Genomic DNA, 25,411 nt, shown 5'->3' on the forward strand with positions numbered 1-25,411 from the left:
TGTCAGGTTAGGGCTGCACAATTGATCGAGTTTTAATCAGAAAGATTTACAATTAAATTAGAGGGATTGTCAAATCAAGCACTTTCACAACCACAGTGGCAAAAAAAGAGCCCTTTGACGCCGCGCCTGCTCGCTCATGCCATAGGCCATTGTTTATTAGCACAAAAGTGAAACATAAACATTATTAGTATTAATAACATTAACAAACTTTTGCTCCAGCTGATCGCTTCCTTTCACTGACTTGTCCAGGGTGTACCCCGCCTTCCGCCCGAATGCAGCTGAGACAGGCTCCAGCACCCCCTGAGACCCCAAAAGGGACAAGCGGTAGAAAATGGATGGATGGATGGATGGATCCTCCAGCTGATCGCTTCCTTTCACTGGCTTTACGTCTGTGGAGCCTCGGCATGGGATTAAGACCGTACTGCTATTAGATGGCGAAAGGTTTGGACAATATTGGAGACAAATGCAGTTATATCACGGAGGAGAAAATATTTGATGTTGATTTCATTTTGCGACTTGTCCATGGTGTACTCCGCCTTCCGCCCGAATGCAGCTGAGATAGGCTCCAGCACCCCCCGCGACTCCAAAAAGGGACAAGCGGTAGAAAATGGATGGATTTCATTTTGAAAGCGCAACATATCGTCATGTGACTGGTCGCTCCTTCACTCAACTGCTGTGACTCAGTGTCAAGAAGGAGAGGAAACATGCAGCAGGTGAAGTATTTACTCGCAAACTTAGCCACAACTTGTTTATAGTGTATAACCGCTTGTTTTCTGGGATGGTCACATGTCCGTTATTTAATTACTAACTTTGTCAGTATTCCCAATAACATCAAAACTCGCTAAATTGTCATCTCATTGAATAAGACACAGGCTGTAAAGGAATTTAAATTCATGCAACCCCTGTGCGCCTGCGTATGAGTCCACAGAATGCAGAAATGTATTTGTGCATTAACAGACTTTCATGACTTCAAACATTACACTAAATATTTGTATGTTGTCATTTGTTATACATGTTTCACAGTGCAAACGATCAAATATATGATTAGGTCAAGCGGGGGTATCCAATTAATGGCATGTGGGCCACCAACGTTCCCTCTAAGGTGCGTGCCTTCGCAATTGCGCACTGCTTGCGCGTCCTCTGCGCCAGCAAATTAATGCCGCGCAGAAAATCAAAAATCCCATCTGAACTTTAAACAAAATAAACACATTACAATTTATTCTGTATGATTTTGCAATGCAACTCTGTGAGTGACAGGTGACAACAAGAGTGGCCCCGATGAATAAAACAATCTTCGTCAACACAGTTCAATTATCGTCTGTCGAGACACTTTACGGACAGGAATTCCATCAATCACTTTATTGAGCAAAACTGTTTGTAACCACACCAAAAACATGAGTAAAAAAAACTTTTATCAATAAAAACTGGTAATTTTCTGCCAATCAAACCAGGCTTAAACCAAGTTTGTCATTCATCATATCAACAGAAGCCGCTCGCTCTGTCTCACCTGCACCAACACACGCACTCATGGCACTTAGCCAGTGCTGCGTTTATGGCCACACAAAAAGTCGGACAACCCCAACGCCACACATTGTGTAAATGCCAGGTTGTAACACTCTGACTCCACAACCACATGTGTGCTTATTTTACTGCCATTTATTAAGAATGTTAATCTAAGGATATTATTCATGAAATGTTGTCACTACATTTCATAATTACTAATAAAAAGATGTATTTTACAGACAGAACGTTACAGGAACTAAATGTAATCTCTGAAAGGGGTAACATTTCTTTTAAAGGCAGGATCTGCAGCCAGACATACAATACTAGCACATAGGTCATGAAAAACATGTTTTTAGTTATTGTCATTGTAAGAGGGCAAAATCACTTCCATCCATCCATCCATTTTCTACAGCTTGTCCCGTTCGGGGTCTCGGGGGGTGCTGAAGCCTATCTCAGCTGCATTCAGGCAGAAGGCGGGGTACACCCCTGGACAAGTTGCCACCTCATCACAGGGGCCAACACAGATAGACAAGACAACATTCACACTCACATTCACACACTAGGGCCAATTTAGTCCAATCAACCTATGTCTTTGGAGGTGGGAGGAAGCTGGAGTACCCGGAAGGAACCCACGCAGTCACGGGGAGAACATGCAAACTCCACACAGAAAGATCTCGAGCGCAGGATCGAACCCAGGACCTTCGTATTGTGAGGCAGACGCACTAACCCCTCTGGCAAAATCACTTATATCAGAAAATTATTTTAATAAAACATTTAAATTGTTATGATGTCAGGTTTGGGACAGGTGTGACGCTGGTGTGGCGACAGTGTGAATGTCTGATGTTGCTCACATGTGCTCCACTGAATGCTCAGGGAGTTTGTGCGTTTGCTCACACACATGAAAAATTAGAGGGAACATTGTGGGCCACCCATGAATTGTGGCTGCTTTTTTATGTCAACATAAAAAAGCGGCCCTGCGATGAGGTGGCGACTTGTCCAGGGTGTACACCGCCTTCCGCCCGATTGTAGCAGAGATAGGCTCCAGCGCCCCCCGCGACCCCAAAGGGAATAAGCGGTAGAAAATGGATGGATGGATGGAACATAAAAAAGCAAAATTAATAATTGTCATTTCAATATTGATTAAAAAAAAAAAGATGAGTAATTTGGCCATAATTATGCAGCTCAACCACAAGTGGTATCATACAGCACCTAAAAGTGTTGTGGTCCGAGATGAACTTGCGCACTATCTGGACCGTCTCTGGGTCAATGCGTTCAGAGGCCTGAAGCACATTGAGCAGCTTGAACATGGAGATGATAGGATGGAGTCTGATTCCCTTTGACGCCAACGTGTCCACAGCACCTTGCTCTCTGTCCATCAGCACAATGGCATCTGTCACCTTTCACACAGGACAAATCTTATGTTACACCAACAAACAGGGGGCAGCATGGCAAGAGCATCATATTTGTGCTCGGACTAAGAATTTAGTAGGATTTAGGGACGTAACGATTACCAGTATTAATGATAAACCGGGGTAAAACTCCTGACAGATAGTATTACTAGTATGAACACATTGCTGCAGGGTTTACTGTTAATTTAATTGATTAGTGGCACGCGACTGTAAATTATTAAAAGCCACAACTTAAAAATTAGCATTTTTACATTAAAACAAAATAATCTAAAAATGTATTGCAGTGTCCAGAAGACCCACTAAGTCCAACACTCCTTTTAACAAACAAACGTACACATTAGCACCAGCAGGTCGCTACAGTATGAATGGATATACATAGTTTATTATTTGTGCACTATTGACTAGTGATGCACCAAAAATGTGGCTGCCGAAGAAAGCCTTTGATCACCAAATTAACACTGCGGAAACCAAATGTGATTACGTAACCAATACGCACAGGATTGTCTGGAGCAGAGGCAGCATGACTGTGATGTGGACATACTTTATTATAGCCGAAATATACCCGCGGACAGCGATTTTCAAAATATAAATGATCAGTAGTGACTTTTTAGGAGAAAGGCTCGCAGCAGCACAAAGCAAATGTGACGTCAGGTTCTCTGCAACTCTTGCTTCTCGTCATGGACACGGAGTGACAGGAGTAGAGTTTTTATACACGAGTACAGTCTACAATAACACCATAATGCCCAATGATAAATTCTAGGTTTTTTGCTAGTTGTTTCTAATAAGAAAGACTGACTAAACGATGGGAGAAATCTCTAGAAAAAAAAATTCTCTACAAAGTACATTGTACGATAAGCAGCAACAATTGAAAAATAGAGCAAAACAATATTATGTAAGAAAAGATGTGTCAATACTGATTTGTTTTAATATATATATATATATATATATATATATATATATATATATATATATATATATATATATATATATATATATATATATATTTATTTATTTATTTATTTTTTTGCCTTTTTAAAAAGGCATACTGTATATATGCATCATCGCAAATTATATGATGATGCCATATTGATCACACCTCCAGGTATGTTGGCAATTTAGGGACAGCTATGTACTGTCTGAGCAGCTAAGCTATTTAATTGTGCACAACCTATGGGCTGTGCTTTCTCAAAAACGAGCGGCAGATGTTAAGATCTATACACGGGAGAAGTCTACAACAGGAAGTGAACCCGCATAATGTCACAAACTAGATGTGCAACCCTCTTTTTTCTTTACCATTACAAACACTCTAAAACCTTAAGTAAGTAAAATTTAAAAATATATACATTTCAAAACACTTAACAATAAAATGGCTCTTTTAGCCCCCATGAGCTTCTGTAGCCCTCGCCCACCCCCTTATTTCCTTAGGGTAGATCCAGGAGCCTGGAAAAACGTGGCAAATGCTAATGCCAACAAGAGCGAGACATTTGTTACAAAGAAAGGAAAAATGTTGTCAGTGCTTTAGAATTTTGACAACAGGTATGGTACAAGTGACTGCACGCTGCAAAGTTTCTTTAAAAAAAGGCAGCAGCACAACAAATGTATTCCGGTATCTAAAACAGCATCGAGCTAAAATACAGCTTACTGCGGTGGGTGGATTGACACAAATGTCGATGGTAACGATACCAAATATTACACATACACACACAACAGAAAATGCAAACCGTAAAATGAAATCGTATGTACACTGTATCAAATCTTGTAAAAATTGAATCTTCTTAAATCTTTCCGTTTTAAAATCTTGTCGTAACCCGTGGATCTACATGCCTATTGCATCTTCCATCACAAAGAGATGTACAACCCTAATCCCTAGTACAGGGGTCGGCATCTCAAAATGTTGAAAGAGCCATATTGGACCAAAAAAACAAAAACAAATCTGTCTGGAGCCGCAAAAAATTAAAAGCCTTGTATAAGTCTTATAATAAAGGCAACACATGTTGAGGCGGTACAGCTTGCCTCCTCTGCCGGCTGGTCCACCTGCTGCTCGCGCTTACTAGTGATGTACGAATCGATACTTAAATATCCATACCACCAATACCAGATCCTGATGCTCTAATATCAATTCTCAAATCTAAATATCGATACTTTATATACTTTAGTTAATTGAGATCGTGTTTATAACCAGCAGCAACACAATGTAAAGTAACATAATAATTAAGGGATTTTGTTTTAGCCTTGAAGATAATTCCCCAAGAGCAGCATCACTTGATATACACTACTTTTTCAATTTTACCAGACACAAAATATCGGTATCGGATCGGTATCGCTGATACCAGCCTGAATTTTACTCAGTATCGGATTGGAAATGAGAGGTATAGCACATCACTAGCGCTTACCCACCTCCGTGGGACGACCGCAACGAGCTCCAGAGATGTGCTGAGAGGTCGCCTTTTCAGAGCCACATCCTCCTGCCTCCTCCCGTGCAGCAATAAACAGGAAAAAAGTCCCGCCAAAGCAGTCAAAGCGAAAGCGGCCGTTACAGACACGCACGTGCTGGTCGTGCCCGACCCGCAAAGTTTCCCACGCTTTCCTTCGCCTACGAAACAGCTGGCAGTACATAACATGGCGCGGCCTAAGAACCGCTGCGGACGACGACAGTTGAGGCGAAACAGCCTGATCAATCAACACATGCGTCCACAGGCTTCCCTGCGTGTCTACTTTGCATCCCTCCTGGCACACAAAGACTGATAGCTTAACGAGCAGGTGCGCAGGAGCCTCTCGCCAGTGCTGACGAATAGACCGCCGCCGATCTGCTCCCGCTTCCAGCACGCACGGCGTACGGCCCCTGCTCGGGGCGACACAGCTCACAAGGCAAACCGAGGCTCTATATTGCGCGTCTGAAACAAGGCGGGTGCAGTATTTGGATTTGATGTAGTTAATTTTTGAGAATATCTGCTCGCACAGATATTTGTTTTGTTTGCAACAGCCTTTTTACAGCCTGGCACCACACCGTGCTGAAAGAAATGTGTCGCAGGCAGACGCAAATCTTTGTTTACAGAAATGTTGAAATTTTACATTTATTTAGCACATTTTTACAGCATTGAAAAACATTGACAATATTTGTGTCATGTGTGTCCTCCTACAGAAACCATATTAAAACCAAAAAATGTTTTTCCTAATCTTTTTCCATTTTCGAAAACCTTCCATGGAGTCACTTGGGCGGCACCAAAGGGCCGCATGCAGCTTGAGAGCCCTAGTGGGATTTCTAATAAAAAGACATTGGTTTGTAGAAGAACATTTTTAGACATTAGTCATTTGAAGGAGCGCCATCATCAAGTTGTTCACAAGATAATGTATTAGAATTTTGTACAAATAGTATTACACTGTAATACCTCATAGGAAAAAGGACATTTTCGATACTGGAAAGAGCTTTATTTGTACCACAGTAGCGAGCGGTACTATTCTAAATGATCAATATTTGTTTGTTTATTAAAAAGAAAATCTTAACTATCACCTCTTTCTCTGAAACGCTAGCCTATTTTATGTAAAGACACAGATTAAGATACAATTTTGTTTCTTCTGCTACAGAAGGCAAATATTAGGACTAGATGGGTCGGTGCTCTAACATCCTCCATTTTCCTTCATAAACCAGATGATTTGCTAACTAAAATATGAGCGGTATGTAGCTTTGGTCTTGCGTCATAACTGGGGATGATGTTCGAAATCGGTTCTCCCGGTTGTTCGATAAGAAAAGAACTGATTTCATGGACTCGAATCCCTTTTTGAGAACCGGTTCCCATTATCGAGGCCACTATAGTAAAGAAAAAGAGTTGGTTCTTTATTCGAATCCCTAGGAACGAATCCCTTCCCACATACAGGAAATGCCCTGTGGGACCTGCAATGTTATGCCCATTTGATTGTAGACTCTTACTGACATCTTGTGGCGATATGAAAATACTACGAGTCTAGTTTAGTTTTTATTAGTTTGGGCACTTCCGAGGGTTGAGACAATTGAGAAGTAGACAAGTTGTGTTAGCTCTTACAAGCCTTGGAAAAGATAAGTCTGTAAGTAAACTGTTTAACTTGTTTATGTAACTCAATATTAAGGTGGAAAGTGGTTAAGTTAGATACTAAGATGTTTATTGAAAAACGATTTTTGTGCACTGTTTCAATGGATGTTTTGAGGACTTAAAATGGCTGCCAGTCATATATTTCCACCATCGAAATAGTTTCAACACTCAGAAGTATTTGTTTGATGATAGTACTGTATATTTGTGTGAAGCTAATATTTACATATTGTGTATTACATTTCAGTATGTTAATTGAATCACATAGCTTATACATTTGTCATTGTGTGTATTTCAGTAAAAAATAATAAGAAATAACAGTCCAGTGCAAGACAAAAGTAAAGATAGGAAAAGACAAAGCAAGATCAACAACAATAAAGAGCCTAAATGGATTAATCTGCTTTGGAACTTTATTAGACGTCTTGGATTGTTTGTTCGCTGTCTGCCAAGCTGTATAACCTAAACACATATAGTGAGGGCAGAACAGGCAATATGCAATTATTGCCAGGCTTCGCTCTCATGTAAGGGGTGAAGAATTGTTGATTGATGACTGTGGTGTTCTAGTGTCATAGTGTGTGTAGTTAGTATGTTCCAATAGCAGCAGAAGTGCATTTTTTGGAGAGCTGTATTATTTTCAGTTTTGTGCCCGAGGGATTGATTTTATTTAACACTATATTATTATTTATACACCTATAGTGATCACAGAGACAGGTTGTTTTTGTGTTACTTATATAATTGTTTTTCTGAAAAATCCCACTTAATATACTTTGGGTAACAACAGTCAATATATATATTTTTTTAGGGGGGTAACAGTCAATATTTATTTTTTATTTTTCTTTCTTTCTTATAAAATAAAAGTGAGCTTTTGGTAAACCAAATATTGTGTTTTTTTCCATACACAACAACCTATCTGGATTCGATAAGAGAATCGATGAGGAATCGGTTCGATAAGAGGATTCGATAATGGGCTCGAACTCGAAAATTTCTTATCAAACATCATCCCTAGTCATGACTCATTGTGATTTAGTTACCGTATTTTCCGCACTATAAGGCGCACCGGATTATTAGCCGCACCTTCTATGAATTACATATTTCATAATTTTGTCCACCAATAAGCCGCCCCGGACTAAAAGCCGCGCCTACGCTGCGCTAAAGTGAATGTCAAAAAAACGCTGCGCTAAAGTGAATGTCAAAAAAACAGTCAGATAGTTCAGTCAAACTTTAATAATATATTGAAAACCAGCGTTCTAACAACTCTGTCCCAAAATGTACGCAAATGTGCAATCACAAACATAGTAAAATTCAAAATGGTGTAGAGCAATAAATAGCAACATAATGTTGCTCGAACGTTAATGTCACAACACACAAAATAAACATAGCGCTCACCTTCTGAAGTTATTCTTCATTCGTAAATCCTTCGAATTCTTCGTCTTCGGTGTCCGAATTGAAAAGTTGCGCAAGCGTGGGATCCAAAAATGGCCGGCTCCGCCTCGTCGAAGTCATCGGATTCAGTGTCGCTGTTGTTGTGCAGCAGTTCTGTGAATCCTGCCTTCCGGAAAGCTCGGACCACAGTTGTGACCGAAACTATCTGCCCAGGCATTTACGATCCACTGGCAGATGTTGGCGTATGTCGACCGGCGCTATCTGCCCGTCTTAGTGAAGGTGTGTTCGCCTTCGGAGCTGTGTGAAAAAAGCCACCCGGCCTCTTCGCGTAAACTTCCCTTAACCACTCGCTCATCTTTTCTTCATCCATCCATCCCTTCGAGTTAGCTTTTATGATGACGCCGGCTGGAAAGGTCTCTTTTGGCAAGGTCTTCCTTTTGAATATCACCCTGGGTGGAAGTTAGCATGGCAAGCTAGAACCACAGTGAAGGATGACTTCTCATTCTCTGTGGTGCGAATATTCACCGTACGTGCTCCCGTTCCACAGTGCAGTTCACAGGAATATCAGTTGCTGTGAAATACGGTAGTAATCCGTGTGCGGATGGAGAGATTGCGTCTTTTTATGAACCGGATCCTTGTCCTTTGTAGGAGCCATTTTGTGGTCTTTACAGATGTAAACAGGAAATGAAACGTACGGTGATATCCGCGCGTTTTTTCTTCTTCTTCCGGGGGCGGGTGAAGCGCTTCCTGTTCTATGGGGGCGGGTGAAGCGCTTCCTGTTCTATGGGGGCGGGTGCTTTCCTTGGCGGTTGCTTGCGTAGAAGAAGAAGCGCTTCCTGTTCTACCGGGAAAAAAGATGGCGGCTGTTTACCGAAGTTGCGAGACCGAAACTTTATGAAAATGAATCGTAATAAAGCGCACCGGGTTATTAGGCGCACTGTCAGCTTTTGAGAAAAATTGTGGTTTTTAGATGCGCCTTATAGTGCGGAAAATACGGTAAATACTTTGTGCTGCACCAGGAATTTGATCATTGCTGACTGCATAGGCCGCTAAACAGTGCTTTAACTTTATTTTTACATGGATAACCATGGTGGGGATTTCTAGTCTATTTAGTGCCGACATCAATGACTTCAGCTTTTAACAAAAATTACAACTATTGGGAGGAGCGTAATACTGCTGGGGTTTAGTCCTGACCACTTATGCGTGTCCAAGGCTCTTGTGAGGATAGATTTTATCGCCACTTTTGGAATGATTCCCTACTAAATAGTGGTAATATAATTGTCCTACCGCACCTTCAGCCCTTCTTTGTACAGCACTTCAGCCGTTTCCATGATGCTGCTGCCACTGGTCACCGTGTCTTCAATGATTAGACAAGTATCTCCCTCTTTAAATGAGCCCTCCACCATACGCTTGGTTCCTAAAACAGTAACAAAAAGACTTAGCGATAATGGTGCGTTCCATTTACCGCAGAAGTTGGAAGCCGGAGCTGGAAATGACTTTACAGCCAAGCTATGAGTGTTCAATTTACATCAAGATGGCCACATCTCCGAAAGCTATTCATGCGCTTGCTTTATCTGAATATAGACAACTTCTGAACAAATATGCGCTCTTTTTGCAACCTTCAAACACAGTGGACAAACAGGAAACACAAAGACCCCATTGCCAGTGATGTATAGAATGCATTTGCCACATGACAAAAAGTAATTTACACTACAGCAAAAATTATAAATTCTCCAATGCATTACTATTGGAACGTGGGTGATTCATAATTGATGGCAAAATGTCCAAACATCGATTATTTTTGTATGTTAAACACATTTCTAAAATGCGGCATCAATGCTAATATTCTCTAAACAATAGTTGTAGGTGTGGTTCTAACTAACCATGAGAGAACCATTATCTAAAAGAATAAATACTTTGTACACTTCAAAAGAAGGCTAAGAGGAACTGCGTTACAGCAGAAAGTAAACAGCTGAGCAGAGGAAATTATCAATATATTCATAAGTCAGGAGAGACGTTTCACTTCAAACTTTCGACGAGGAATTCCAAAATTCTGAATTTCCAGTACAAATAGAACACACCACTACAAGATCTTGGTTAATGTACTTTGTTAGTTCACACATAGCAGTGTTTATCATACATTTATTTATTTGTGATGGCCTGCCACAAATTAATTTGGCTTGCTCAAAAAACATTGTAATAGAATGTTTGTGAATGTAGCTTGTTGTTTTAGCTCCATACAGTAAATACCAACGTAACTCTGCTTCAACGCACCGCATGCGGACCTGTCAGTCAGAGAATTTGTTAGAAAATGAGTACCGGTAGTATTCAACTATAGTAGTATTCAAACCCTTCTTAAATATGTTTTTCAAACTAACGACTTCTTCAGTGTTATTGGACACATTTGCACTTTTGGAGACTAAAAAAAGCAAGACCCCCGCCCCCAGGTTTGTTTGACATAATTAATGTTCAGCTTTTGTTTCCTACAGTATCATAAAAAAATACATGTTTATTCGCCATGGCCATGACATCATCCGTTTGTAACGTCATTCCAGCACCTCATATAGATTGCATACACCAGTAGGACCTCTTGCACATTGCTACAATTGAATCTTAGAGAATAGTTTTACTTTACCAAAACGTCGACATGGCTGTGTTAAATGTGTCAGTAATTTTTGCCTCTTACCGTAGTCCTTGGCTTCCTTACGTCTGATAAGCAATGGCAGTTCATTTTTGGAGCATATAATAGTGGCCATAGGCAAGGCTGTGTATGGAACACCACAGACAGAGTCAAACTGAAGCCCTTCATCTTGAACTTTCTGGTACATGAGCATTGATACCTGCAAATATAACAAATATGATATATAAGCTTGGTGTAATGGTGCTAAAGTCCCTAGAACAGTGTTTTCAATGGTGAATCTTCAAACAATGAGGATTGCACAGTTGGATACATTGGTACCGAGTAAATATTAACTGTTTACAGTGCAACCCCAAAAAGATGTGCCCCACATGAATTTGAGGACACACATTTGGGTATTTCCCCGAAGTTAACAATAATCATCAGCTAAGCAAGTTCTTACTAGTCATAGTCATTAGCTAGCAAGTTTTCATTTTGCAGCAAAATCTCAACACTGTGAGGTATGGGGGTAGCTGATTCTATGGTATGTCCTTACCACTAGGGGCACTAGAGAGACTGGTCACAACCAGTGACAAGGCGGTGGTGGCCCCGATGGATTGTAAAAGAGCTTTAGAATTGTCTTACTTTTATATATGTTTTGGCATCTTGTACAGTATACAGGTACTGCTAAAGTACCACAGTACGAATGAAATGAAAATTATACTATACTGCCTTTCAAAAAGACCGGTACTTTTTTCATCCGCATGCTGCCGTGTGGCAATGACTTTGCTGAACCGGGGCACATGTAGTGTGTCAACACGCAAACATAAATCGCATAAGCAGAAAAAGCTGGGAAGGGTAAAAAATGGCAAAAAAATGCAATTCTACTGGTTAATATAGAGGGTAAGGCGCAATATATAATAAGTATTTTGGCTTCAAATCTCACGATAAAGGTGATGCTTTTAACACGGAAGCACCGCGCTGCAAGAGGTACTTTAAAACATGCCTTGCCAAAGGTGGCATTAAAGTATTACCACCTTTGCTTCAAACGTAGGTAAACATTTACATAAACATGCAGACCTGTACAAGGAATTTAAAGAGTGACAGGTAATGTAGTTAAGTAGCTCCCCTGCTTTGCACCTATAGATACGTAGACACGCTTACAGCTTGTGGGTTTGCTGCCAATTATTAGCAAAGTAAAAACCGCCTATGCAAAGTAAACTACTGCAAGCGAAATGACGGAATGTTGCAACAAATTCCTACAATTTGTGTTTTATCTTTGACAATGTGTGTTTTACCTACTAAATGTCTTATCTGTGTACTTTTAGCCATAGTATTGATTTTAGTATTTACTAATGATTTGATTTGTTTTAAAAGCAAAGATCAAAATTGGCAACGCTAAATCATGAAGCATTTATACAATGTCAATAGTGCTTCCTATTCTATTCTAACCTATTTATAGATTATAGCAGGCTATACTGTACATACCTGCCAACTTTTGAAACTCAAAAAGTAAACTAATGCAAGCGAAATGACGAATGTTGCAACAAATTCCTACAATTTGTGTGTTATATTTGACAATGTGTGTTTACCTACTAAATGTCTGAACTGTGTACTTTTAGCCATAGTATTGATTTTAGTATTTACTAATGATTTGATTTGTTTTAAAAGCAAAGATCAAAATTGGCAACGCTAAATCATGAAGCATTTATACAATGTCAATAGTGCTTCCTATTCTATTCTAACCTATTTATAGATTATAGCAGGCTATACTGTACATACCTGCCAACTTTTGAAACTCAAAAAGTAAACTAATGCAAGCGAAATGACGAATGTTGCAACAAATTCCTACAATTTGTGTGTTATATTTGACAATGTGTGTTTACCTACTAAATGTCTGAACTGTGTACTTGTAGCCATAGTATTGCTTTTTTATCTACTAATGATTTGATTCGTCTTAAAGCACAGATCAAAATTGGCAACCATAAATCATGAAGCATTTAATACAATGACAATAGAGCTTTATATTATATTCTAACCTAATTCTACATTATGGCAGGCTATATACATACTTGCCAACTTTTGAAATTCAAAAAGCCTAGTAGCTAGGGTCTAGGGGCCGCAGGCGAAGCCCCTGGACGCGAAATGAATTTTAGCATTCAGAAAGGTTAGATTGTGGCTAAAACCTTCACATTTGTCATAATCAGAGGCAACTTCTGACACACAAAAAACAGCAAAAATCATAAACAGTACAACCAATGTTTATTCTATCAGCTAACTTCCTTTATCTGAATGAATAGTTTGTGATTTATAACATGAAATAAATATCTTGCAGTCATATTGTTTACGTTTCAAAATGATTCAACTATTCAATTTCAAAATAGAAACAGTAGAAATAATGAACAAAATGTCAGCTATTGTCTTGTGTTAAAACACCAATGAAAGTGAAATTCAACATTTAGACAGGCTATACTGTAGCAAATGTCATCACATGTCTACCACAATCATAAATGTGTCGTCATGCATTTTCTACCGCTTGTCCCTTCCGGGGTCACAGGGGGCTGGAGCCTATCCCAGCTTGTTCGGGTGGAAGGGGAATACACCCTGGACAAGTCGCCACCTCATCGCAGGGCCAACACAGATAGACAGACAACATTCAACATATTTTAATTTGTTTCCACGTTAAAAAAAAAATCTTCCTTTTTAAAAAGGTGTGGTGGCTTCAAATTAGGCGTGGCACCGCATCAATATGATCCCATCAACATGGGCGAACAAGGGGGAATGCTGTGATCACAAGCAGGAATGTTGTGATCGTGTGAAGGCAACAAACAAAAAAACAACCTCAGACTAAAAAATGTTTCCAACTGGGGAAAAATGCACTTTAAGGTGTTCAATATTTATTTAATTAAAATTTTTGCTTAGAGAAATGAATACATTTTATTTTCTGTTTATTTGTTTGGGAGTTATTTTATTAAAGTTATTTATCTTCCAATTTCAGTACAACAGAAAACAATTCTACAGCAAGGAAAAATAAAACTTTGTATATTTTAATGGGTATTTGCATTATTGTTATATTATGATTACATTACATTATAAACACTGGACAGTTTTTATCGATTATTTTGTCAGCTTAGGAGCATGATGCACACTAAAGCTTAGTGTCTGCCTGCATGAAGCCAAATATTTTGTTTTGTTACTTGTTGCATATTATTCTAAGGTGTGGCACCTTGAGACAAGAATATGTTGCTTGCCAGTCTAAAAGTAACATGTCTTTCATCACTTATTTTCACAGTTGAAATGATAAAATATAAAAAATCGCAAATCTAATATTAATTGCAATTTGAAAGAAAAATCGCAATTAGTTTTTTTTCCTCAAAATCGTACAGCCCATTTGTATCCATCCATCTTCCTTCCTGCCCCAGTTTATGTTGACATTTTATAGTTTCTATTATCAAAGTGTAATTAGTCAAAACCAGCCCAAAAACGGTCAAAATCTAAATCATTTGTGCTATATAGGGATATCACGGTACGAACATTTCTTACCACGGTTATTGTGACCAAAATTATCACGGTTATCATTATTATCCCGGTATTTTTAAATGTGCTCAACGTTTTCAAAAAATGTTTATACTGAAATCTTTTAACCAAGTTTCATTTAAAAAAAAAAAAACCCCAACACATTACAAACGATTTTCTTTGTAATTACAATTTAGACAGTAACCATCGGGAATTTTACCGCGGTTTATCATTATACCGTTTACGTTACATCCCTAGAGCTACGTTTGTGCTGTTTTTTGCTGCAATTTTTTTTTGTCTATTATAATTTTTATGCTATCACCGTTTTACGATTCATAACGAATTGTTTGTGCTGCAAAAAAATGTTTGCCAAACAATTAGGGATGTAAGGGTATTGTAAATACCACAGTATTGCGGTTTCAAAATGCTCACAATAATGCCTTGACATGTGATGGTAAAAAAAAAAGTGATGGTGCACCCGAGCGTGTAGTTTTTTTCTGGCATCATTGAGTGAGTTGGTCTAAGAAGCAAACTAAATTTCTCGTAATTCCCAGCATAGCGCAACTCAGTAAAAATGGCAGGAAACAAAGGAGCGGAGCGGAAAGCTCAAGCTAGTGGATCCTCCCGCAGAGTTAAAATCACGTTTGGACGTAATTGGGCTTCGTAGTCATTGAAATTAAAGATGGGAAAACGTGACGGACATGCAAAATACAGTTTGAAAATAATGCCAATTGTCTGCAAGTCTGGAAATACAAGCAACATGAGAAGTCACTTGATTAATTATCAACTGTAAAATATTATTGACGCAAAACTAAGATGTAAGCCAAGTCAAGTTTTCCTCATGACAACGCGTTTAAATGTTAGTTTGAAGATATCAAACTAAAATGTATTTTTAAGTTTGCTTGTTACTTAAAACACTATCATTTCACTGTTCTTTGCACTTACAAAGCACCTATTGGTAGTAATAAATAGGACTACAACATTTAAGCATTAGGTCTGTGTTTATTTACAGTAAGTGTGTTTATTCCCAATATAAGTGGCACCTAATTTTCCACACTAAGGCGTTTTTTTCCAAGTAACATTTATACATTTATCCATTAATATTATACCGTGAGATTTTGATATCGTTACATCCATACTAACTATTACAGTTAACGTATATTACGATATGTGCAACATAACTGGTCTTGATCGAAAAAAATTAATACTAATAATAAGTTATGATGTGGTGTGGATTATAGAAACATCAGGGTTGGCAAAACATAAAAAAGTAAGAAAATACTAAGGCTAGGTCTACACTAAGCCGGATAACCCCATAAACAAATAATTATTCAGCCTAAGCCCCGTTTCAGTCACACTAATCTATCGTTTAAGGTCCCCCTCCTCGAATAATTTTCTACACGGGTAAGTGCGGCGTGTATTTCTTGAATCTACGGCTCTTAGCTTTGCATGGACTCATTGATTGTTTACAAACCGAGTTCAGAGAGGAAGTGACGCCAGAAAGACTGCGTACCACGCAGGAAGTGACGTCAGAAAGAACGCGCCACAGCCAGCTTCATAATAAAACGGTTTCGTAACTTGGAGCTAACCACTGGAAATATGGAAGCGAGTCATCCAGACATGCCCATGTTTCTCCATCCGTCTGTACAGATGCTCGTGGAAATCACACACGACTACCTTAAGAGAAAGCGATTGCAGCTATTTCTGATACAACACTTCTCAGACGGCAAGAGAACTTTCGGATGTCAAGGTCAGCTGTGATTCTACTTACCGGAAAACTTTGCCCATTTGTCGAAGGAGAGTCAAAGAGAATGCGAGCTCCCGTGGATGTGATAAAAAAGGTAGCGTGTGCTTTGTATTACCTGGCCGTCGAGGGAAAACTACGGAAAACAGAGAATGCATTTGGACTGGCAAAGCAGACTGCATCAGTTATTGTCCGCCATGTATGTCGCGGACTCAACGTCTACGTCCAGAGTATATAAAGTCACCAAAAACGAATGGACAATGAAACAGAGCAATAGAGGGAGGAGTGTCCTGACCAGATATCGAGATCCCTAGATTGATTGATTCAAAATGTTTATCACATTGTTTACGTGTCTAATAAAGATTTGATTAATTTATGATGGCTCAGGTGGGATTCACTACAATAGGGCCCCATAGCACACTGGATTCCAGTTAATTGAAATACCAGGGTGTCCCGCAGCGCTTTGTTATATATGTGGACTGACAGAGAAGTAGAGCTACTTTTAAGCATAATTTTGGAGTTTAAAGTTAACAAAATTCAAAGTGTTGACTGGGAAACTTGCCAGTCCAAGTATGGTGACATTCTTACCCTATTTTGGAACGGTACGGACTTGGAGGGACATCTGAGGAATTTCCTCACCGGAAAGAGGACATCACAAAAACAACTATCAACACTAAACTGAAAGTGATTTGTGGAAAGTACAGACAAGCAATCGGCGCAGGTGAAAGAAGTGGTTACGGTAGAGTTGTTTTGCTGTACTTCCTACTATGCCAGCAGATGTGGGGCGGTTCTCCATCAACTATATCCATTCAATTTGGAATAGAAACATCAGATATTGACACAAGCTCTCACAGGAGTTGGGATTCTCCATTCAACCTGGACAGCCTGGTCACAGACAAAGATATGCCGAATGATGTACAAGAGCAGCAAGATTCCAATGGGAGCAATCCATAATCTTCTGTGGTGAAAGACACTTCAGGTATGTGGGCGCTAACTTCATTGCTAGGAAGTAATATTGTTAAAAGGCAGATAGATGGGATATCAAAACATTTTTATATGAACTGCACTGCAATTACAAAAACTCTCTTTCAACAATGTGGAATCATATGTTGCCCATTTGTTTGAATATGATCATTGTTTGACAACAGTGTGACAAAAATACTTGCTTTGGAATCAGAAGTCAAGATGGCAAGCATATATTAAAGTTCAGCTGTTTTAGATGTATTTAAATAGGGTTGTATTAAAAATGCTTTGAGTAGTTTCTTGTAATAAATAATATTGAGTTAAGTAAAACTGCAGTTGCATTAAATGTTGTTTTTTTCTGTCAAAATTAAAATACCTCCAAGTGCTTGATTGACACACATTGTTTCCCGATGATGTTGAGGGCCATTTGACATGTTGTAAATAACATGTCACTATCTTACACCTGTGCTAAAGTGGGTTTATCCCAAATAATGTATTCATGATTATTGAATGTAATTTTGTAAAAATCCTTCTAATTTTTTTTTTTCTTCCACTATGCAAAACTCAACAGCCACAAGCACGACAGACTAAAACGAAAACTTCCAATGGAGACAAAGTTGCTGAGTGCAGTAGAAAATGTCCAGATAAAGAAGAGACTTCTGAACATGATGGAGACATCAGAGAAGCGATCGACTGACAATTTAGACAAACTAACATCAAATTACTAAGTCAAAATATTGACTTACTAATAATGACATACTTAGTATCTTAGGTAACTAGGACTGTTTTGTGTTTTCTTTATACTTTACGGAAAAAATATCGAGATATGTATCTATATCCAACCAGCAGTCGCTTTGGCGTCAGCTAATGGGGATCCATTCAATAAACAATATCGTATATCGCCATTCTGCAAATGGAGCGGAAAACAACCAAAAATTGTAGGCTTCTTTATTTCTCAAATATTTTTATTTATTATATGATATTGTTATTTGGTTATTTTTTAATAAACAATGTGTTCAATGTAATCGGAGTCTGTAGTCTAATGCCCCCCTCCCAGGCTGCGGTGGCAGTGATGAGGTGAAGACGTGATGGCGACAGGCCGAGTTACATCAGTGTTTCCCACACATTCATTTATTTGTGGCGGCCCGCCACGAAAGAATTACGTCCGCCACTAATGGATTTTTCGGCTTTTGACTCGCTCAACCGCTCATAAAAGCAATGGGACTCTGTCTGTGAATGTACCTTGTAGTTACAACTCCGGTGCAGTAGGTGGCGGTAGCCTACTATGCATTGTAACTCCGCCAATAGCACTTAATTCACCTGGTGGGCCAGAAGAAGAAGAAGAAGAAGAAGACGAAGACGGAAGGACGGGATCAAAATACGAGGGTAATATAGGTTATAGGTAGATAGGTTATAGCTGCATCGCTCGCGGCTCGTCATATATTTAACGTTAATCCGCGATTTCACCGAGCGTTTCACTGACGGTGAGCAGAAGGGCGCTGCTTCATTAACACCGCCGCTGTTTGACTCGGGGTCCGGGGCAGACGCACGTAATAACAATCACGTGTTGCCATACCGACGAGCTAACGTGTCCAGGTTATAACCCTGTTGTCAATAAACACACGTGGAGACGGTGCTTCAGATACTACATTAATACTCAAGCTAAAATGTCCACTGTCCACTGCAGCAAGTGAATGCAATGAAAAGACTACAATCTGAGCCAACCAGCTGTTAAACTGTTGTCCAGGTTAATGTTTTGGCCATTAAAGGCCCTTCATTTCAAGATTTCAACTGTGATCGGGCTTTAAACAGGTGGCTGACCTGTTCAGATGGGTATAACTGCTACTGGTCAAATAATGTGAAATAGCATTTAATTTTACATGTATGCAATGCCATTTAAATGTAATTATAGATAATAATAATAATAATAAATACTGTGTAGTGTTGTAAATAGTCAACGGGAAGGATTTTAGTAAGATATAAGCCATGAGCACTACACAGCCAGAAAAAAACCTAGGCAGGACAAGTAAAAATATTGGGGCAAGTAGATTTGAGAAGTCGGGCAAGTAGAAAAAAACCTTAACGTTGAACCCTGCATGTGTTGAGCTGCTGCCGCTTAAGGTTAGACGGCACTGTACATAGAGAGGTTCTGCTCGTTAGTAATAAATTCTAATGTTGGATGTTCACTCCTTCACACAGATGAGTATAGAAAAATATTTTTAACGGCCAAAAAGGGCTGGACTTGGAGAGGAGGTAGGCCTACAGTCCGGACCACAGGAGGTATTATCAAAACGGTGTAGACACTTAGAAATCTCATAAGGAAAGTGAACAGACGTCCATCAGTGTGAAAATTAATTTGCTTCCGATACTTCCAGGCCTCAACTAGTGCCGCAGCTGGCGCAGCTGACGCAGTAAGAGAGGGTGAGGAGGAAGTGATAGTAAGTACGCAGGGAGATGTTGTAGGAGAGGAGGAAGACAGGCAGCATGTTTGCTGAGTTTCACCTGTTCCCTGCGCCCTAGCTGGCTCTAGCTAGGGCGCAGGGAACAGGTGAGACTCAGCAAACACTGAAAAATAAAGCAGGGTCAGATCAGAAATGCACTTTTCTCATGAAAAGGGTCCTAATTTATATTCTTATGTGCCTTATAGAGAGGACCACGACAAAACAGAGCGACTAGCTCCAGTGCGACCTGTTCAGCAGCAGCAGGAGGAGGAGGAGGAGGAGGTTGACTGACTGTGGCAGGACACCTCTGCCTCTGTTTCACTTTATGTTGCTGGTAAATAATATGGTTGTAGTAGTAGGCTAAAGTTAAATTATTTAGTATGCACTAATTAAAGGGGCAGAGCTTTAAGAGACATTTTAGCTTTTATATTTTATAAGATATATTTTTTGTAAGAACCACAATTAATAAATATATTTCAGTGAATAACTAATTGTTCAAATCTGTATATAAATATGTACATAAAGTGTTGTAATTATATTCCAACTCCGCATTCTTCTTGGTCATCGCCGCTGCCGCCGCCACCCCCCACCACACCACCACAAATAGATGCCTGCCCTGTGGGAAACACTGTACATTGTACCGGGCGACGCCCCCATCCCCCTGGAGAGACACCACCTTAACTAACACATTTTCTGGGGGAAACAGTGAATACCATAACACTGGATATTGTTCAGATTAGGGATGTCCCGATACAATATTTGGATTGGATCGGCCGCCGATATTTGCAAAAAAATGCGTATCGGCAAGGCATGGGAAAATGCTGATCCAGATCCAGTTTAAAAAAAAACTCCGGTCCGTGTTTTCCAACGCACCGATTTAAATATTACATTCCGCTTTTCTGCTGCTCCCTAATTTCCGTTCCGCATTTTCCAGCACACCTTCAACACATCCACAGGTCTGTGGATTCTCACGCAGTTGCTTTTAGCTGCTGGCAGTACACGACAGGCTCTTCTCACTCTTTCCTGTGTCTCCCTCTCACAGACAGCAAGCGCACCTTCTTACACACGTCACATACTGTCACGTCATATGTCACATACGTATACGCCCTCTCCGAGCAGAGAGGTAGCAGCATGGCTACCGTTAGCTGTGATGCTAGCGCAGCCGTGTGAGCAACGCTCCCTCTAAGGAGCGCGCCTGTGCAATTGCGCACTGCTCAAGCGTCCTCTGCGCACGACAAATCTATACCACGCAGAAAATCAAATAAAACAGTTTTCGTCATCATTGTTCAAATATTGTAACGTCTGTCGAGATGCTTATCTCCATTTGGTGCCACACGTCAACACCATCAAAATGCCGAGGCAAACATTTCCACATCAACACCGTATGAAAAAAATTGTGATTTTTTTAGTTGTGATTTCCTTCTCTGCATGAAAGTTTAAAAGTAGCATATATTAATGCAGTATGAAGAAGAATGTTTTAATGTAGACACATAGAATCATCATACTGCTGTGATTATATGCATCAAGTGTTCATTCAAGGCTAAGGCAAAATATCCACATATATATCGTGTATCGCAATATGGCCTTAAAATATCGCAATATTAAAAAAAGGCCATATCGCCCAGCCCTAGTTCAATGATGCCATTTCTGTTTGTCATGTATAATTTTGTCTATTTTGTGTTTATCCTTGAATAAACAGGTCAGTTTCTTGTTACCAACCATTGTGTATTATTCAAACTCCCCTAATTCAGCTGGCTAGTTGTTATCGAGAGTACTAAAACCCTTTTCAACATGATTCTGACAACTAAGTAGGCTAAATAACTGTAAACTTTAATACATGCTCGGATAGGCCAGTATCGGTCAGTATCGGATCGGAAGTGCAAAAACAATATCGGTATCAGATCGGAGGTGCAAAAACCTGGATCGGGACATCCCTAGTTCAGATAAGTTAAATTTAAGAACTTGCACACAAAGCAACACTGGATGTGACTATGACGTGCGCATTTTCCGCACATGCGTACTCGGTCGCGTTGCGCCGGCTGACGGAGGGAGTCTTACACGACCATTGTGTGTGTGGACAAGGACAAGGTTAGGTGGGATTTACCCTAGATAACCTTTTCTGGGGCCTAAAGCGGCTTCACAATCCACAGGGACCACAGCTGTGCCACAGGTATCAACCAGCGCTCCTTGTGGTAGGGACAGACCACGAGGGTAAAAATGTAGTTAAGTTACTTTTGTCATTTCATTTTGTGGTTTGGTTACCAGCTCCCTGGTGGCTGGCTCTAGTGTAGTGAAGCTACATTTAATGTAGAATAATTTGTGACTGAGCTTACTACATTTTCTTAGTAGGTTGGCCCAGAGCCGTGTATGGCCAACTCGATTTGGAAAGTTGGGACCAAACATGGCGCCCAGTAGTCACGTGACGCGCTTTTGACCAATGATTTAGGAGATCGTCTGGACATACTCTCTCTGATTGGCCAAAAGTCCCTCACGTGTCCATTACGCCATGTTGGATCCCAACTTTGAAACAGAGTTGGACATAATCTTTTACTTTTGCAACCTCATTATACTATTGGCTAAGTTTTAAGTTTCTCAATACCCGACCTGTTTTTTGTGCCTTTAAAAAAAGATTTAGAACTCTACATTAAAACACTCTCTACCTCTAACACCAAAAAGCTGTGAAAACGATGATGCTGTGTTCCAAATTTAAGTTATTTACTGAGATTGAGTGAGGCTGTGGCTTTGCACTTTGTTTATTATATATATATATATATATATATATATATATATATATATATATATATATCTATATCAGTGACGTGCGGTGAGGTTCATGACTGGTGAGGCACTGACTTCATCACAGTCAGATTTACAAACATATGAACCCTAAAGAGTATCTTATTCACCATTTGATTGGCAGCAGTTAACGGGTTATGTTTAAAAGCTCATGCCAGCATTCTTCCCTGCTTGGCACTCAGCATCAAGGGTTGGAATTGGGGGTTAAACCACCAACAATTATTCCCGGGCGCGGTGCCGCTGCTGCCCACTGCTCCCCTCACATCCCAGGGGGTGAGCAAGAGGACAAATGTCACCACACCTAGTGTGTGTGTGACTATCATTGGTAATTTAACTTAACTTTAACTTTACACATACAAACTGTAGCACACAAAAAAGCACATTTAATAAAAAAACGTTATTATGGTCTTACCTTTACTTATAAGTGCGGGAACAGTGGTGTTCGTGTTGGAGGAGTTGTGAATGAATGAAATATGAAATCCGTGCTGCAGTCTGCAGGTGTACCTAATGTTGTGTACCTACAGTCGTTCACGGCTCCTCCGGCGCGAGCAATGTTGTTTTTGCACTTTTTGGCTTCTTGGTAAGTGACTTTTTTTGGGTGGATTCGGTCTTGCACGTGGAGGGTTTGGGTGTGGGCTTTGGTTGGTGTGGCGCTCCCGTGGGGGGTGCAGTCTGCGGCGGAGGTGCCTTAACCGGCACCAGGAGGCGGGGTTACGCGAGCCTCAGCAGTGCGTCTTCGCAGCAGTTTTATGATCGCTCAGTACAAGAAATACGTTACACACATACAGTTGTTGACAAAATACACTGTACATTATATACCTCAGCTAACTAAACTATGGTAATGTATAATATAAGTCATATAGCAATACGGTCTCACTGAACAGCAGGCCAGCAGTTAGCCGAGTCCGCAATCAATGGTGAGGCACAATTGAGTGACGTGCCTCAACTGGCTGCTGATCACCGCACCGTCTCTTCTCAGTATTTGAACGGCAAATGTGAAAATTCAGCGATTTTGAATAAAAATAATCTAAAACTGGTGAAGTTAAATGGAAAATAACATTATAGTATAATCACTGGATACATATAACAATTTAATTAATTGTTTTTCTTTTTACATTTTTTTTCTTTCCATGATGGCAGGCAGGTGAGGCCCCGCCTCACCTGCCTCTAGTGACCGCACGTCACTGATATATATATATATATATATAGCATTCTATTTTAGCTACTTTGAATTTACAACCCCCTGGCGCTGTTTTTTTTTTACTGTTTTTGTACTTACTTTGATTATTATTTTCAACTGTTTGTAAATGTTGAAATGTATAAATAAAGGTTTATTATTTAAAAAAAAGAAGAAAAAAAAGAAGAAGAAAAAAAGAGTTGGGCATAATCTCTCTGGGTTGGCCAACATTCCTTACACACGTAATTGTACTCCGACACAAACACGACCGCAGCGACAATAAGTGTTCAATTTAATCTCACGTCATATGAACATAGTTTTGTGGTCTAGGACACGACAGAAAAAGTCATTCATTAAGATGAGAACACAAATGTTAAGACGTCTAGCGACACGTGTTTACCTGGTTCATGAGGCGCGGATGGGACACAAGTACCCTCAAGTCGATGTAAATAGGCGTCATCATGCCGCTCTTCATTTTATACTCGCCGAACTTCACCGCGTTCACATCATGAAGCTTCAGGATAAAACTGTCCAGACAGAAGTTGTCCATGTTTATGCCTGACTTGACTTTAGAGAAGCGCTCCCGTTACAACTTTAGCGTCTGTTTAGTGCTTTCTTCTTCTTCTTCTTCTTCTTCTTCTTCTTTGGTTTACGGCGGTTGGCATCCATCATCTTGGTGCATTAGCGCCCCCTTCAGTATTGTATTATGATTGTATTTATTTGCTCACTAGTGCTATTCTGTTTCTTTTATATCTTTTTAAACAACCCTGTGCTCTTTAAAAAGTCCAACATCGTTATTTGTTGTGCTCTCTCACCCATATTTAGGAGTTATTTTAGTGTTACCTTTTTCATTGAAATGATGTGATACTCTCAAGGACTGATGCCAAGTCTGAGCATAAAACATCTTTTTTAATAGCATTGGGTGCCAGTCCTATGATTAACTATATTCCTCCAGTAAATAGACAAACTGCTCTGATTTTTTTTTTAGAATAGTTAAAGAAAATTGGTTTTTGTTTAATGAAATTCTACCCAAACATAAAAATAAAAAAAAATGGACACCCCTATTTTAATGTCACCAACAGTGCTACGCTGCAAAAACCTAATAAGCAAAAATTCTCATTTTAGGCAAACATTTATTCTTTTTTTTCTAAAAAGAAAAAAAATGTAATTTATGAATTTTCACCCAATAAAATATATAACTTTTATTATATATCAATTTTAAGAAAGTTTATCTGTCCAATTGTTATGATGTTTTTCTATTTATATATTATTAATTCTTAAACAATTGAAAAAAAAAATCAACAATGTATTATATATACATCGAATATATATATATATATATATATATATATATATATATATATATATCAATGTATATATACATATATATCGAATATATATATATATCAATGAAATATATATATATCAATGTACATATACATATATATATATATATATATATATATATATATCAATGTATATATACATACATATATATATATATATATATATCAATGAAAAAAAAAAAATATATATCAATGTATTTATACACAGTGTTGGGACGCGTTACAAAGTAACGCGTTACTGTAACGCCGTTAGTTTCGGCGGTAACTAGTAATCTAATGCGTTATTTTTTATATTCAGTAACTCAGTTACCGTTACTACATGATGCGTTACTGCGTTATTTTACGTTATTTTTTATGTAGTATCGGCTAGAAACTGAGGATCTGATCGTGTTTTATGGCAGCGAAGCAGAGACGTGCTTCTGATTCTTCCTCTGCGCTCTCTGTGTGTGTGT

The 25,411-nt window shown here is 39.3% G+C and overlaps 1 protein-coding gene across 3 annotated transcripts in view; it reads right to left on the bottom strand.

Annotated features, from left to right (window-relative positions):
* Positions 1 to 24,275, bottom strand: part of umps (uridine monophosphate synthetase) — a 38,174-nt gene extending 13,899 nt beyond the window's left edge. Inside the window, exons 1-4 of one of the 3 annotated variants that reach the window (XM_061926490.2) lie at positions 24,014 to 24,274; positions 11,046 to 11,199; positions 9,652 to 9,776; positions 2,713 to 2,900 (exon numbers count right to left, since the gene is read on the bottom strand). In XM_061926490.2, the coding sequence (XP_061782474.1) occupies positions 2,713 to 2,900; positions 9,652 to 9,776; positions 11,046 to 11,199; positions 24,014 to 24,163 (617 nt within the window). In that variant the 5' untranslated portion in view covers positions 24,164 to 24,274. Of the gene's footprint in view, positions 1 to 2,712; positions 2,901 to 9,651; positions 9,777 to 11,045; positions 11,200 to 24,013 lie in introns of all 3 variants that reach the window. The other 2 variants (XM_061926489.2, XM_061926491.2) reach the window with 2 other exon arrangements.
* Positions 24,276 to 25,411: the final 1,136 nt, after the last annotated feature.

Source organism: Nerophis lumbriciformis, linkage group LG31 (assembly GCF_033978685.3).
Source record: "Nerophis lumbriciformis linkage group LG31, RoL_Nlum_v2.1, whole genome shotgun sequence".
NCBI lineage: Eukaryota > Metazoa > Chordata > Actinopteri > Syngnathiformes > Syngnathidae > Nerophis > Nerophis lumbriciformis.